General features: G+C 38.6%; 1 protein-coding gene across 1 annotated transcript in view; it reads right to left on the reverse strand.

The window, feature by feature from the left end:
- The window catches only part of LOC139934679 (protein fantom-like), a 42,372-nt gene that overhangs the window by 25,597 nt on the left and 1,100 nt on the right, over positions 1–15,675 (reverse strand). The window contains exons 2-11 of the mRNA XM_071929035.1: positions 14,896–15,024; positions 13,420–13,561; positions 11,711–11,885; positions 10,841–10,921; positions 8,905–8,975; positions 7,929–8,018; positions 6,735–6,807; positions 6,044–6,114; positions 1,667–1,772; positions 388–534 (exon numbers count right to left, since the gene is read on the reverse strand). Of these exons, the coding sequence (XP_071785136.1) occupies positions 388–534; positions 1,667–1,772; positions 6,044–6,114; positions 6,735–6,807; positions 7,929–8,018; positions 8,905–8,975; positions 10,841–10,921; positions 11,711–11,885; positions 13,420–13,561; positions 14,896–14,974 (1,035 nt within the window). The 5' untranslated portion in view covers positions 14,975–15,024. The remainder of the gene's footprint in view (positions 1–387; positions 535–1,666; positions 1,773–6,043; positions 6,115–6,734; positions 6,808–7,928; positions 8,019–8,904; positions 8,976–10,840; positions 10,922–11,710; positions 11,886–13,419; positions 13,562–14,895; positions 15,025–15,675) is intronic.

Below are 15,675 nucleotides of genomic sequence, written 5' to 3' on the forward strand. Positions count from 1 at the left end.
GCAACTTTAAACTATGGCGCAACAAAAGTGACAAAACGCTGATTAAAACTGTGCAGGGTGAACCGCGTATACCCCCCGGAAGTGATAATAACACTAATGAGAGCGCCCTCACACAGTCAAAAATACGCACATTGACCAAGCTTTATAGGAATGTTCAAATACTTAGACTGCGCCTTGAATGCGCCTCCGATGCAGTAAGAATGCTCCCAGAATGGCCACTGAATATGGTTTGAACGTCCAACAATTCCATAATTTATTCTTTCTTTAGAGCTTGATTGTTGAATCTCACTTTTCCTGGTAAATTGTAATGTTTTTGGTTCACATCCCACTCTAGACAATTTTCCTACCCATACCCCAAACCAATGAAAATAAAACAACATTTTGTACCTCCAAAATTGCCCGCTCTTTTGAACTTGATTGATGAATCTCACTCTTCAGACCTAGCACCTTACTCTGCTCGTGCTGATATACTTTATTGAGTTCTTCTAGTTCAGCTAAGACCGTGTCGTGACTCTTCTTCACTGCCCTTAGATTCTACAAGAAAAGCAAGGAAATGTTTCTAGATTATTAAATAACGAGAATACAGTCGACTCTTGTTATAACTGCCCAAATTACGTCTTTATAACAGGAATGTTGTTATAATAGGACAGCAAAACAAACACAAAGCAGAAATGAGATTTTGGACTTACAAACACAAAGCAGAAATGAGATTTTGGACTTACAAACACAAAGCAGAAATGAGATTTTGGACTTAAGGAAAAAAATTCTATAAGCAGAACCTCTTCTCATCAGTGCCCTTAATAACAAGATCGAACTTTAATCAGATAAAAAGCAGGGGAAATTGTTATTTATTTAATTCTTCTTTTCCCTGGGGAAACTTCTCAGTAAAACACTGTTTTTTTTCAGAGGTGCCCAGCAACTACATGTACATAATACAGTTCAAAAATTATATTTACATAAAAGATACATTTATAATAAAATATTGATTAATATTAAAATAGAAAAAACAAAAAAATTGTACGACAACACCGCAAAAACTTTACAACAAGCAAAATAGACAATTGAGACATAGGTTAAAATAAAAGTCTGGTCCAGTCAGGACATTTTAACCATCAATGTTTCAAACTTTGAACACATGTGAGTTTTTCGAGCTTAATAAATGCACTGGACACGTGTGGTACATATGTGTCGAAGATCAGTTTTCTCACTTGGTGTGTATCCCAATGTATGCATATAAAATAACAAACCCGTGAAAATTGTAGCTCGTCAAAGTCAAAGTTGGTCGTCAAAGTTGTAAGAGAATAGTGAAAGAAAAAACACCCTTGCTGCGCAAATTTGTGTGCTTTCAGACGCATAATAAAAGGCTTCAGGCCTGAAGTCTGTTACTATTTGACTGAGAAGTTACATGTACCTCTTTCTCAAAAACTTTGTTCTTGAGAAGGGAGCCATTTCTCACAATGCTTTATACTGTCAACAGTTCTCCGTTGCTCATTACCAAGTAATTTTTAATGCTAACATTTATTTTGAGTAATTACCAAACGTGTCCAGTGCCTTTAAAGACTTGTTGGAAACCATTAGAAATAGTTTTTTCTTCTTCAAATCTACGGAAGTCCAAATTTTCTCAGGGCAGGTCACAATTACACGAATCAAAAGTACGGATACTTGCCTCTTCCAGGTTAGCATACTTGGCCTGTAAGGCTGTTAGCTTCGTTGACTTCTCTTTCACCTCCCTCTGGAGTCGGATCATCTCAACATTCTCATGGATGTTTGTTCTAATGAGGGTGAGAGGTATGCAGGTTACTCATCAACTTATGAACAAATTGTGATGCGCCAAATTTTTGACCCCGTGATGGCGTTCTCAATAGTATTTTTATCACTTCCAGGGGTATACATGTTTTGTTTTGCACAGTTTTAATCAGCGTTCTGTCACTTTTGTTGCGCCGTAGTTTTAAGTCCCTTAAAGGTGGATTATAACTGCTCCTTTATTGTCCGTAATGGATATGATGTTTGTGGTGGTAATGTGTTCTAGTCTGTAACAACTGTTTTGGTTATGAATGAATATACCCCCGGAAGTAATACAGATTTGTTTGAGAGCGCCCTCATGCGGTCAAAAATACGGCGCACTCAAATTGGGATAAGGCTGGTGACTAGGTTCTTGAGGTTGTCCATTTAGGGTTGTAACTTTTGAGATATTGAGGTGAGCTTCATGAGGTATATTTGAGGCTATTATTTTGGAGAGGAGAATACAAGTTGATAAATATCTGAGGTTACTTGAGGTTATAGTTTAAGAGCTGTTGGTATCTAAACTCCTTAAGGTATTTCAGCTGAGGTTCATGAGGTATATTTGAGGGTATAGTTTTGGAGATGAGGTTATAGTTTTTAGAGGTTATAGTTTTGGAGATGCTAGAGGGTAAAATACCGTGGTATATTTCAGTGTACAATGTGAGAGTTACTGGTGTATAATTCATTAGGGTAATTTCTTTTAAAGTTCATGAGGTACAATGTATGTTTAAACAGGTTTTAGTTCTGAAGATGAGGTTATAGTTTTTAGAGGTTATAGTTTTGGAGATGCTAGAGGGTAAAATACCATGGTATATTTCAGTTTGTAACTTGTGAGTTATTGGTGTATAATTCATTAGGGTAGTTCATCTAAAGTTCATGAGGTAAGTTTAAACAGGTTTTAGTTTTTGAGATGAGTTTATAGTTTTTGCAGGTTTCAGTTCTGGAGATACTCTGGCCTGCTGGAGGCTAAAATACTGAGGTGTTTCAGGTGAAACATGTGAGTTACTGGTGTCGAAAATTCATCAGGGTAATTTTTGTCCTTAAACAAGATAAATAAAGTTTCCTTCAAGATAAATAAAGTCAAAAGTGGAGAAATAATAAACACCAACAAGGTACACATAAGGCAAAACCAAGGGTTGGCTTAAAATAGCATTCCTTTTGTTCCTTCATGCAAATTATCAAGAAAGTGCTCCCTTTCCAGTCGGAACTTTACAGTTACTAGTAAAAAAAAATAGGAACAGTTAGGATTAGTTGACTGAAATAAAGTTCCATTAAACTGCAAACTTGTAGGTGAACAAAACCCCACAACAAGGACACAACAAAAGGGTTAAATTATGAGTAGGGAATGTTTTAGTAAAGCCAATGTAGATGAAGAAGGAATAATGGTGGGGGAGGGGGGTTGAAGGGGGGTCATGCTGCATGAAACAAAATAATTAACTAGGTAAAACAATACGAAATAATTAGTACAGCCATAAACAATAGTAACGGACTGGGGTTAACAATCACAGGTATTAGATCAAGTCAGTTGCATCAGATTTTTGACCAATCAGCAAGGTGTGTCAAACGGTATATTCCCATATGGTGCTGTTGTTAATCAACCATTACACTGTCTGATCCAAACCAGTAGAATCCAAAATTTCATGTTAAATTTACAGAATTCAACCTGAACTATTTCAGGCATGTAGTAGGTTCCATTAAATCGTTGCGGTGTTCACTGGAAAGGATTCAAAGTACCTCTAGCCATCGCGCTAGTTCGGTGGCCTAGTGGTAAGACATCTGCTTAAAGGAACACGTTGCCTTGGATCGGACGAGTTGGTCTAGGAAAAGCGTTTGTAACCGTTTGTTATGAAATGATGGTTAGTAAGATGTTTTAAAAGTAGAATATAATGATCCACACAAGTATCACTCAAAATTGCACGGTTTTCATTTTACGTCGCAAACTAACACGGTCGGCCATTTATGGGAGTCAATTTTTGACTCCCATAAATGGCCGACCGTGTTCGTCGACGAGGTAAAACGAAAACCACGAAATTTCGTGGCATATTTGTGTAGATCATTGTATCTACTTTTACATCTTTCTAACCATACCGATTTTATAACAAACGGTTATAGAACGCTTTTCAAAGACCAACTCGGCCGATCCAAGGCAACATGTTCCTTTAAATAGCAATGCAAAGGTCAGGATTCAAATACCACCAGGGCCCAATTTCATAGTGCTGCTTAACAGTAAGCAAGTTTTCGTGCTTACTGTAGCAGACCATTTTGCTACGGTGCAAGCCATATTTCACAGGTTAGCAGAAAAATTAGGCGGCCATGGGTTTGCATTGTGACATTGTATATTTTCATGAAGTAACCTCGGAAGGTTAGCATGCCTGTTCGAGTGCTTACGGTTAGCAGCGCTATGAAATGGAAATCGCACAGTAAGCATGAAATCAGCCGCTTAGCAGCGCTATGAAATTGGACCCAGGTGTCGTGGCCAGGCAGTTAAGCAGCGCCTGGCTCAAGCTCTGGTGTTTCTGTTCAGCAGAGTGAGGGTTCACTCTGAGCTGTTAGACATTGCAATTAAGTTTTGGCAGTCTTTGTGGCTGATCAAAAACAAAGCTGTTACCCCTTAATTTTGTCTATTGTCGAGCTGTATTACTCAATACCATTGTTAAAATTCGTCATCAATTTGAAGTCGACCTAAAACCCTGAGTACATGTTCACAACTTCCAATAAATTGGGCAACTTGAGAAAAAGAATGTGCATCAAAATAATAACAAAGACTTTCTTTTAAGGAGGTGGGGAGGGAGTTTGGAGTAGGAAGAAAAATCAAATGGAATTTAGTATCATCAGAGACCATTCGTGCATATTCTGTGCATTGTATCACACCGCATAGTGATATGGGTTAATATTGGCTGATGAAAATCTTGCGAGGCAACATGCATGCCCTCTGATATATAGCGCCCTCAGGGCACCGACACTTACTTTGCTGAATGTCTGTTGTCATGGTAACGGACGGGAGATGGAAACAAAAATGAAGTCAAGTGAACAAAAAAACAACAACAGTGTTAAATACAATGCAGGCGCAAAGAGAAGGCACAACTGAAAAAGTTCAGTCAGAAGCTGTAAAGGAAACACATTATGCTAAAGGCTACAGAAAAGCTACAATTTAGTTCACTAATAAAGAGCTTGATTTCACTAATAGGATCAAACTGCAAACAATGTGTAGACCCCTTGCATACAATGTCACAAGCTCAAGCAGTGCCCTCATTGCTGAGGGCAAAAAATACTTAGATTTGTTTATCGCAAAAAACCACACCTTTACGTTTCTTTTGTTTGACCTCAGCAATAGCAGCTTATATGCAAGAGGTTCAATCCGAAATCGACAAAGTAGACTATATCTAAGAGAGGTTTGCAGTGACACCGCAGAGAATACCTCTTTTATGTAGTGTTGATTCTAAAGAGAACTGGTGGTTAACGACTCAACAGTTCGATCAGTATGCTCAGTCCAGCAAGTCCCAAGTCAATTGGGACGAGTTTGGGTGACAAGTCACAAAGGTCGAGTCTGAGTTTGAGTCACTGTAGGTGATCTAGATGAACACTCAACAAAACAATAGCACCCTCCACTACATGTAATGACGTCACCCTTGCAAGGGTAATGTCGAAGGATGGATTGAGCTAGTCTTGAGTTCCCAATTATTGAGTCCAGCAAGTCACAAGTCAATTGGGACGAGTTTGGGTGACAAGTCACAAAGGTCGAGTCTGAGTTTGAGTTTGAGTCACTGTAGGTGAACTAGATGAACACTCAACAAAACAATAGCACCCCACACTACATGTAATGACGTCACCCTTGCATAAAATACCCAGCTGTCAGACAAACATGCCACACCACCTACGTGTAGTGGAGTTTCACAGTTTTGTCCGAGATCCGGGTACTTGGCGTCTTTTGTTTGGCATTAGTTCAAAATGCTATTGTACTTGAATGTGCCTTACGACATTACTTCAAATTGAACTTATCTCGGACAGAAGTTGCAGAGCGCTACTTATAGTCACACATCATCGTTGAACTATTCTTTCTTCCTAATTGGTTTGTAGGGGGGGGGTGGGGGGTCATTTGTCGCATTTTATATTGTCCACAAAGATAACAAAAATGGATAATAAAAAGTACCCAATACTACATGTAGGTTCAAAGTAAAGTGCTTGATGAGCCTGCTTTAATTGCTTCTACATGTATAATGTTTGCATGAATTACGAATATTCATCAGTAGAGTTCACAGACCTTTGACCTGCTGACATGTGTTCCTTCAACCTGAGCAGTGTCTCCTCCTGTTCGATCTCCTTTATTCTTACCTAAGGCAAAATAAAACCAAACAAACAAGGTTTTTATGGAAAATGCTGAACACAAATGGATCTAATAGAACCTTTCCTCGCCTTCCACCTGTATGTATAGCACCCGGTTTGAATAACGCCACATCTAAAACTAAAAATTCCTTCCTTGTCTTCTCTCTCTCCATTGGATTCTTGGCTAACACAGTAGTTAAGTTCACTTTTCTGAGAGTCCTTGCATTCACGATTAGAATTTTAAAAAATTAAATAAACCTGTGAAAGTCTATTCAAATATTTGTGTTTTGCCAGGAAAGTCAGGCATTCAGGGTTTGAACCCCCTCCCCTACCCCTGGGCAAAACCCTTGTCCCCATCTCTCCAAAAGTGGGTCAAAGATAAAAATCCCAGAGAGTTATTCCTGGGAAACCAACGCAGTTGGTGTGACTCGAACCTAGGTCCTAGAGGTAGAAGGCGTGGAAAGATGCGACTACGCCAACCCGCCCACTCACTTAGCTCAACTGCCTATTTCTCTTTTTATTAAATTTTTGAGAGACTTTGAAGACCGAGTTTTGTGACCCTTTAGCGCGGTTCACATCTGATTCTTAAGGTTTCTAACTCAGATGTAAGTGAATGTGTGCATCTTCACCTGCTCTTGAAGTATATCTTTATCTTGCTCCAAGGATGCGATGTGATCTTGAAGATCCTGAATCACCTGTTCACTGAATCAAGAAGAAAAAATAATTAAAGGCAATGGACACTATTAGTAATTACTCAAAATAATTATCAGCATAAAACCTCACTTGGTAACGAGTAATGGGGCGAGGTTGATAGTATAAAACATTGTGAGAAACAGCTCCCTCTGAAGCGACGTTGTTTTCGAGAAAGAAGTAATTTTCAACGAATTTGATTTCGAGACCTCAAGTTTAGAACTTGAGGTCTCGAAATCAACCATCTAAACGCACACAACTTCGTGTGACAAGGGTGTTTTTTCTTTCATTATTATCTCGCAACTCCGACGACCAATTGAGCTCAAATTTTCACAGGTTTGTTATTTCATGCATATGTTACCAATAGTGTCCACTGTCTTTAATAAATACACACACGATTGTCATAAAAATGTTCACAATTTAAATGGGCTAGCTCAGTGGTCTAGTGGCAAGACAACAATACTGCTGCTCTAGCAATGCAGTACCGAGTGATTTGCCTGTGGATTTTTTCCACAAAACTCGGAAAAAGTACTTGGAAGAGTATACAGTGCGTATTACACATTGGTGTTAAGGGTAAAAATAAATTATACTCTTTATCCTCCATGCATTACCTTTGTGGTACTAAAAGTAGACAGAGAAACTAGGTGACTTCTGCTTTAGTTTAATGAATCAGGGGACTGAATTTCTTCACCGCCACGGATCGAGATGTTTATCTCTAATACAATACGTACAGCAAGGATGATCAAGTTGTTCTTGTTGAACTACCTACAGCCAATAGACCTTATGCATTGACGTCATCCAGCGGCCATCTTAGTGGAAAAAATCGCACAGATTTATACGCGCGGCGCACAGGATTGGCCAATGAACAACCTCCTTTTGACCTCTAGGTGAGGGCGCCCTACTGAAATGACGTCATGTGCATAAAGTCTATTACGGCTTTGAAACTTGTCTCCCTATCACCAGGCATGCTTGGTGGTGTAGTGACAAGACTTCTGCTCTAAAACGACAAGGATCTTGTGTTCAATTCCTGAATGAGTAGTATGCGTGTGGATTTCATTTTCCAACGGAAGTCGGAAATCACACATTATTGACAGGGTTAAAGAAAGGCCATAAATCACCATGACGGTACTTACAGTCTGTGATTTTCTTCTCTAGCTTCTTCAAGGAGACTGTGACCGTATCTTGGAAGGACGTCATTCCTGAAAGCTCTGGGTGTTGCTGATCTACGTTAATGACAAACAGACAAACAAAATACAGGAACCATTTGACATGTTTAAAGGCAGTGAACACTATTGGCAATTACTACAAATAATTATCGCAAAAAAACCTTACTTGGTAACGAGTAATGGGGAGAGGTTGGTGGTATAAAACATTGTGAGAAACGGCCCCCTCTGAAATACTTTTCGACAAAGAAGTTATTTTCCACGAATTTGATTTTGAGACCTCAGATTTAGAATTTGAGGTCTCGAAATCAAGCATCTGAAAGCACACAACTTCGTGTGGCAACAGGGCAAGGGTGTTTTTTCTTTCATTATTATCTCGCAACTTCAACGATCGACTCAGCTCAAATTTTCACAGGTTTGTTATTTTATACATATATGTTGAGATACACCAACTGTGAAGGCTAGTTTTTGACAATTACTAACAGTGTCCAGTGTCTTTAACATGTTTAAGTGAGGCTAAAAAATAATAGTACCAATTTCATTAGTTGAGGTTTGTGGTAACACCATTTGGAAATCTCTCTTTTGAATAGTGTTGGTTCTGAAAAGATCTGTTGGTTGACAAATCAAATTTTCGATCGGTCTGCTCTGACCGTCTTCAGGGCTAGGCAAGTGACTTTAGGTCGTTACTACATGTCACCACAAAGAGAGACCAGCTTTTTGCTGCAGGCTTTGCCTGGTCGTGGATTCCTCTTGGTTTTTTATTTCATTTCCTTTGTCGTTTTGTTCTTTTCATTCTCTATATAAATGGTGTTCTATTATTATTATTATTATTATTATTATTATTATTATTAAGGTATTTATGAATGGAAAAAGAAATTGGTACCTACATTAACTCATACACAAATATAAACTACGACATGTTTGCATACAAGAGTCAGTGTCTTACTTGTTGCGTTCATGTCCCTGAACCCTCAAGCCCTTCTTGATGTTATCTGGTGGAGGAGGTCGAGGCAATCCCTGTCAAATAAAAATAAAAGGTCCAGACAAAAAAATTCAATTTTTTAAGTACAGAGTTAAACCCACTTAAACAGGTAGGGACTGAAAACTCAATTCATACATACATGTACATGTATGAGGTTCTTGTCCAAGGAACGATTTGAACCGTTGGTGGTTCTGAAACATTTCTGGAAAATATGCCCCAGCTTGAGTTTTGTTTTTGTAAAATTGTTTTATGTCAGTCGAATTTGCATGCATGGTATAAGCATGGTTGGTTTAAGCTGTTTACCACTGTGAGTTCACTGTGATCAGTCCAAATTGGTAATTGCTTAAGTGATCATAACTGTGATCACAGTGATCATTCACAGTGATCATAACTGTGATCACAGTGATCATTATTGTGATCATAACTGTGATCACAGTGATCATTCACAGTGAGCATAACTGTGATCACAGTGATCATAACTGTGATCACAGTGATCATAACTGTGATCACAGTGATCATAACTGTGATCACAGTTAACTGCGATCACAGTGATCATAAATGTGATCACTGTGATCATAACTGTGATCACAGTTAACTGCGATCACAGTGATCATAAATGTGATCACAGTGATCATAACTGCGATAACAGTGATCATAACTGCGATCACAGTGATCATAACTGTGATCACAGTGATCATAACTGTGATCACAGTGATCATAACTGCGATCACAGTGATCATAACTGTGATCACAGTGATCATAACTGTGATCACAGTGATCATAACTGTGATCACAGTGATCATAACTGTGATCACAGTGATCATAACTGTGATCACAGTGATCATAACTGTGATCACAGTGATCATAACTGTGATCACAGTGGTCATAACTGTGATCACAGTGGTCATAACTGTGATCACAGTGGTCATAACTGTGATCACAGTGATCATAACTGTGATCACAGTGATCATAACTGTGATCACAGTGATCATAACTGTGATCACAGTGATCATAACTGTGATCACAGTTAACTGCGATCACAGTGATCATAAATGTGATCACTGTGATCATAACTGTGATCACAGTGATCATGACCGTGATCACAGTGATCATAACTGTGATCACAGTGATCATAACTGCGATCTCCTGTGTGATCATAAATGTGATCAGTGATCATAAATGTAATCACAGTGATCATGACTGTGATCACAGTGATCATAACTGTGATCACTGTGATCATAACTGTGATTATTACTGCGAAAACAGTGATTAATAGCTGATTACAGAGATTTTAACTGCTGGTAACACCAATTATAACTGTGATTACAGTGATTATACCTGACTACAGTGATCTTGATTATAAGTGATAACTGTGAAGTGTGATAATAGTGATCATAACTGTGATCACAGTGATCATAACTGTGATCACAGTGGTCATAACTGTGATCACAGTGATCATAACTGTGATCACAGTGATCATAACTGTGATCACAGTTAACTGCGATCACAGTGATCATAAATGTGATCACTGTGATCATAACTGTGATCACAGTGATCATGACCGTGATCACAGTGATCATAACTGTGATCACAGTGATCATAACTGCGATCTCCTGTGTGATCATAAATGTGATCAGTGATCATAAATGTAATCACAGTAATCATGACTGTGATCACAGTGATCATAACTGTGATCACTGTGATCATAACTGTGATTATTACTGCGAAAACAGTGATTAATAGCTGATTACAGAGATTTTAACTGCTGGTAACACCAATTATAACTGTGATTACAGTGATTATACCTGACTACAGTGATCTTGATTATAAGTGATAACTGTGAAGTGTGATAATAGTGATGGTAATATGATTACAGTGACTACGACTGATTATTACTTACTGTGTTTACTCTTGATTGTACGTGTGGATATGGTGTCTGTCTACTACCCTGTGTTGCAAGCTGTTGCTTAGTAATTGTCAACTGCAGTAGAGTGAAACAGCAATAAAGAAAGTAAAACAAAAAGAAGTATTCTCAATAGTAAATTCTTGTTACTTACATATTAGTTTATCACGTTGTCTCTATCATTGTCTATTAGCAGTTATTCCTTTTCTACAGGTCAAGTATTTTGAACAAGGAGACAATTTCACATCTTGTCAGAATTTCCAACAACACAACATTTTGCCCAGAATCACGTGGAAAGCAACTGTCTCGAACTCTTGATAGTCAGAAAATTTTAAATTTATACGCTAACTTGTTATCAAGCATAGCATTGTACCAGATAATATTCAAATTTATAACACCCCTTACAAATATTCTGCCTTTTCGCTGGTTTAGAGTGCGTCAGAGTGCGTCACATGATACGTATGTCTTAGTTTTACTAGACAGCGACCGTGTGATAGTGCATCGTTTGCAGTGTGATAGTCCCACGACTACCACATGGCTTGCAGTACCCAGACGCCTTTTTACCCACCTCAAACCCTATCAATTGTGCATCTGTGTATCTGAAATGCGCATACAGGGATAAGAAACAGTCTTTTGGCGTGTTATACAACAAATATTGACTGCTTTAACTTGGCTATGGTTAAAACTCCGACTTCCTCTGTGATCCCCACACGGTTCCATTTCCTTCGGCGAACACTCCGGGGATCACCTCGGGAGTCGTAGTTTTAATCATAGCACTTGAAGCAGTCAACATTTGTATACTAACACACAAACAGTAAAATAAAATTCTGTTCTTTTCACAAATTTTGCAGATTGACTTTGTCCTACCTTATTCTTCAGCATATCATTCTGTTTGTTGAGATCCCTCACTTTACCCTGTAAGTCCTCAATCATCTCATCTGTCTCAACATCCCGCCCCTTCCGGCCACGCTGGTGAGCTCCACCCACCTCATGGTCCTGCTTCTTACGATCAGTAACCAATCTTATCAGTTTGGTAGCCATTCTGTTGGAGAAGCATCAATCGACTACTAAAATATTTTTAGAAAGGTGAAACTATTGTTTTCTTTCATGAGTGGATTTTTCTTCTTGTGGACCGTGCTCTCAGGAAGATCTTGTTTCCTCCATTATGTTCTATTTAACTCATTTATTAGTAATAATCTCAGTGCTTGTCTTGTATGATTTTAGTGACTGTCCAATTACTTTGTCATATCACTAGTTCCAAACCTTGTCCACTGGTCCATATTTCAAATGGAATAGGGATGCTTTTCAAAATTGAACTAGCCAGCCAGACCAATTGCATCAGTGCCAGATGTACCTACTGTCAGCAAATGTTTACCATTTTGCCATTTTTGGTAAATACACCCAGAGAAAAGAGACATTTTTAAAGAAAAAGAGGTAAATTTCTCACTCAAATGTTAAAGGAACACGTTGCCTTGGATCAGTCGAGTTGGTCTTGTTATAACCGTTTGTTATAAAATCGGTATGGTTAGAAAGATGTTGTAAAAGTAGAATACAATGATCTACACAAATATGCCTCGAAATTGCGTGGTTTTCGTTTTACCTCGTAGACAAACACGGTCGGCCATTTATGGGAGTCAAAAATTTGACTGCCATAAATGGCCGACCGTGTTAGTTCGCGACGTAAAATGGCAAACTACTTCTTTCTTGAAAACTACGTCCTTCAGACGGAGCTGTTTCTCACAATGTTTTACACTATCAACCTCTTCCCATTACTCGTTACCAAAAAGGTTTTATGCTCACAATTGTTTTGAGTAATTACCAATAATGTCCAGTGCCTTTAAAACATTCTCTGAAACAAAAATTTGACAGTGAAAACAGCCTCCACATATCCATATAGACTGTGCAAGTCTCGCGCGGATTTGACTTTCCGGGACCATTGTGGTCCCAACCTTATGGAGTTTAACATTGGGGAGATTTTGTTTGGTCTATTACTTTAGTTTAATGTAGTTTATGACCATAAAAATTACATAATATGTTGTTAAAAATGTAATACTAATTAACATCATATATAAAAGTAAAAATAAAGTCAACATAATAACGAAGAAAAACCGATATTTAAACTTGACCTCAGGTCAGGTTACTTGGTAAAAGTTAAGAATTTGTGCCCGTCTCCGATCACGAAAGTAACGCAGACGCTTTTTTTGGTCGCAGGGGGTGAAAAGCCTTTTCATTGTTCGTTTATGCGTCAGCTTCCTATTTAAACTGCGTCACGCGTTTATCTAACGCCCTTGCGACCATCGTGCGTCCGTGTATAAACCAGCTTTGAGTAGTTTCACATTCGGGCGTAGATTTACAAAAGGGGTTTCAAAAAATTTAAGATCAAACAAACATCCTTGTCCCAGAGTTTTACTTTGGTCTATACATAGACTTCAACCGATAATTGTGTATTTGTTTAAAAAGCTAAAACTAATTTAAACAAGCTCTATAGGGTATTTTTGTAATAAAAATAAAGTTCTTCAGTTGTCGTGTTTTCTCGCTCCGGTGCGCGCGAGACTTGCACAGTCTATTGCACTCACTTCTTAATCTTCTCCTCTTGTTTCCTGGCATGCTTCTTCAGAACCAGATTCTCATCATGAAGACGGAGGTACTTATCTTCTAACTCCTCTCGACTGATTTTGGCGACAGCTCGTCGCTGCTGGGCACGACGCTGTTCATTATCTGATGGAGTAAAGGCAATGAACTACATGAAGCAGGGAGTTTCGTGCTTATGCCGAGCGTTTCACGGGTTAGTGGGAATCTGGGCTTCTACGAGTGCATACCAGTACTTCACGTTCCTAGGCATTCTTCGCTTAAAATACAAGGCTAGCGCAGAATTTTGGCGCTTGCCACTAAGCGAAGAATGGTAATCGTAAGCGTAGAATTCGGCAGTAAGCAGAGCCATGAAATTGGGCCCAGCTCAGCTAAGGCATCTAAGAGTCTTTTGTCATGTTTGTGATCACTGTTTTTATTTCAGTAATATTTTACCAACTGAATGTATATTCTTGATTGTTGCTTGTCGATGTTTTCTCTTTGTTGATTCTAAATGGGAATTATGCTAATTAAAGGAACGTTACAGAATTGGTAAGAAACAAAAATTGTGGAAATCACAGATTTACATAAAACTAACATGGTCTAATGATGATGATAGTAGAAAACATCCCTTAAAATATTTCTGCCTGAAATTTCATATTTAATGAGAAATAAATAATCTAATTTCGTGCTTGAAGTTTATCGCTCAGTTATTCATTTTTATTTTGGCATAGATGCAATGCAAAATTTGTAATCGTTTTTTCTCTATTCTCTCGTGACCCAGATGGCCGATCGATCTCAAACTTCTACAGGTTTGTCAGTTTATAAATATGGTGGATTACCATACAGTGCTTAAACACTGCCAGCAACTTTTTTGCTAGCAAAACCAATTCCGTAATTGTTCCTTTAAGACATTGTTTGCTTCTGGGTTATTAATAACTTGGCTCTTGTTTATATTTTGATCCTTTCCCAACACAATTTTTACTTGAAGTCAGGCCACATCATGTGTTTTCTTCTGCACTTGTATCTCATATCCACTGCCTGCATTCCAACCATATGGGACACCATGTGTATTATTAGCACTGTACATATGTACTTGATACTCAGTACTTTTCCGAGCTCTGTGAAAACAATCACCTGTAAGCATACACATAACTCTGGGGGGATTCGAACCCCTGACCTTTGCCATTCTAGACCAGCCGTCGATTTCACAAAGAGTTAGGACTCGTCTTATCTCGAGTTAGGACGAGTAACTCTTCCTAACTTAGGATTAATCTTAAGGTCTGCATACTACAGTGCAGGGATGGGACTCGTCCTAAATCCTAAGATAAGTCTTAAGTTAGGAAGAGTTTTGTGAAATCGACGGCAGTGTCTTACCAACTAGACTGCCAAGAGTTTTAATACAATTCTGACCTTGGTACAGAACTCCACAACTCACTTTCTTGCGCCCCCCCCCCCTCCTCCTCCACAAGCCACCAACTTACCTTGGGGTACATCATGACCCCTGACCCCTCCACTTGGGTCACGGACTGGTACATCCTCATATAAGCTGTCAGTGTCCATTATGAACTACACATTGTTAGCTGGCATAAGAAAAACATGTTGATTGGTATCTGTGGATAAACAGAAATAAAAGATGTTTTAAATGTACTGTTTTCAAAGTTGTTCAACGTTACTAATAATAAAATAATAATAGTAGGTATTTGTAATGCGCCAAATCAATCTTTACAGATGTTCAAGGCGCAGCAGAGACAATGTAAACACAAATGTCCATATCCAGTGAATACTAAACAAACAATAATAATAACACCATTTAAAAACAACAACAATCACTCATTTAGCGCGCATGCCCTGTCGCACTGCCTTGTAACATGCCTTTCACAGAATGGTTTAGTCCAACTCAGCCGCGGCTCGGCAATTTGTCAATCCAATAGGCTGGTACAACGTACCTGCGGTTCAGCGCTTGGTGACCAAAATATAATGCGTTGAAAATATCGGGAAGTCAAAAAACAGGCAATTGGACAGATTCAAAATATCAACCTGGGAAATTTGTGACTGTTTCCAGGGGTCGAAATTAAGTGTATTTCCATGGTAGTCAGCAGGGCTAGTGACCAATAATTTTTAGTAGCCCTGATTAGAGTTTGGTAGCCCGAAAGACACATTATGTCTCGCGTCACGGCTCAAACTTTACAATACACCAATAACATAGTTCTTTATTGTTTGTGATGATGATTTTTGCATTATTTTTCCACTAGCCCGTCGGG

This window comes from Asterias amurensis, chromosome 3 (assembly GCF_032118995.1).
Source record: "Asterias amurensis chromosome 3, ASM3211899v1".
Classification (NCBI taxonomy): Eukaryota; Metazoa; Echinodermata; class Asteroidea; order Forcipulatida; family Asteriidae; genus Asterias; species Asterias amurensis.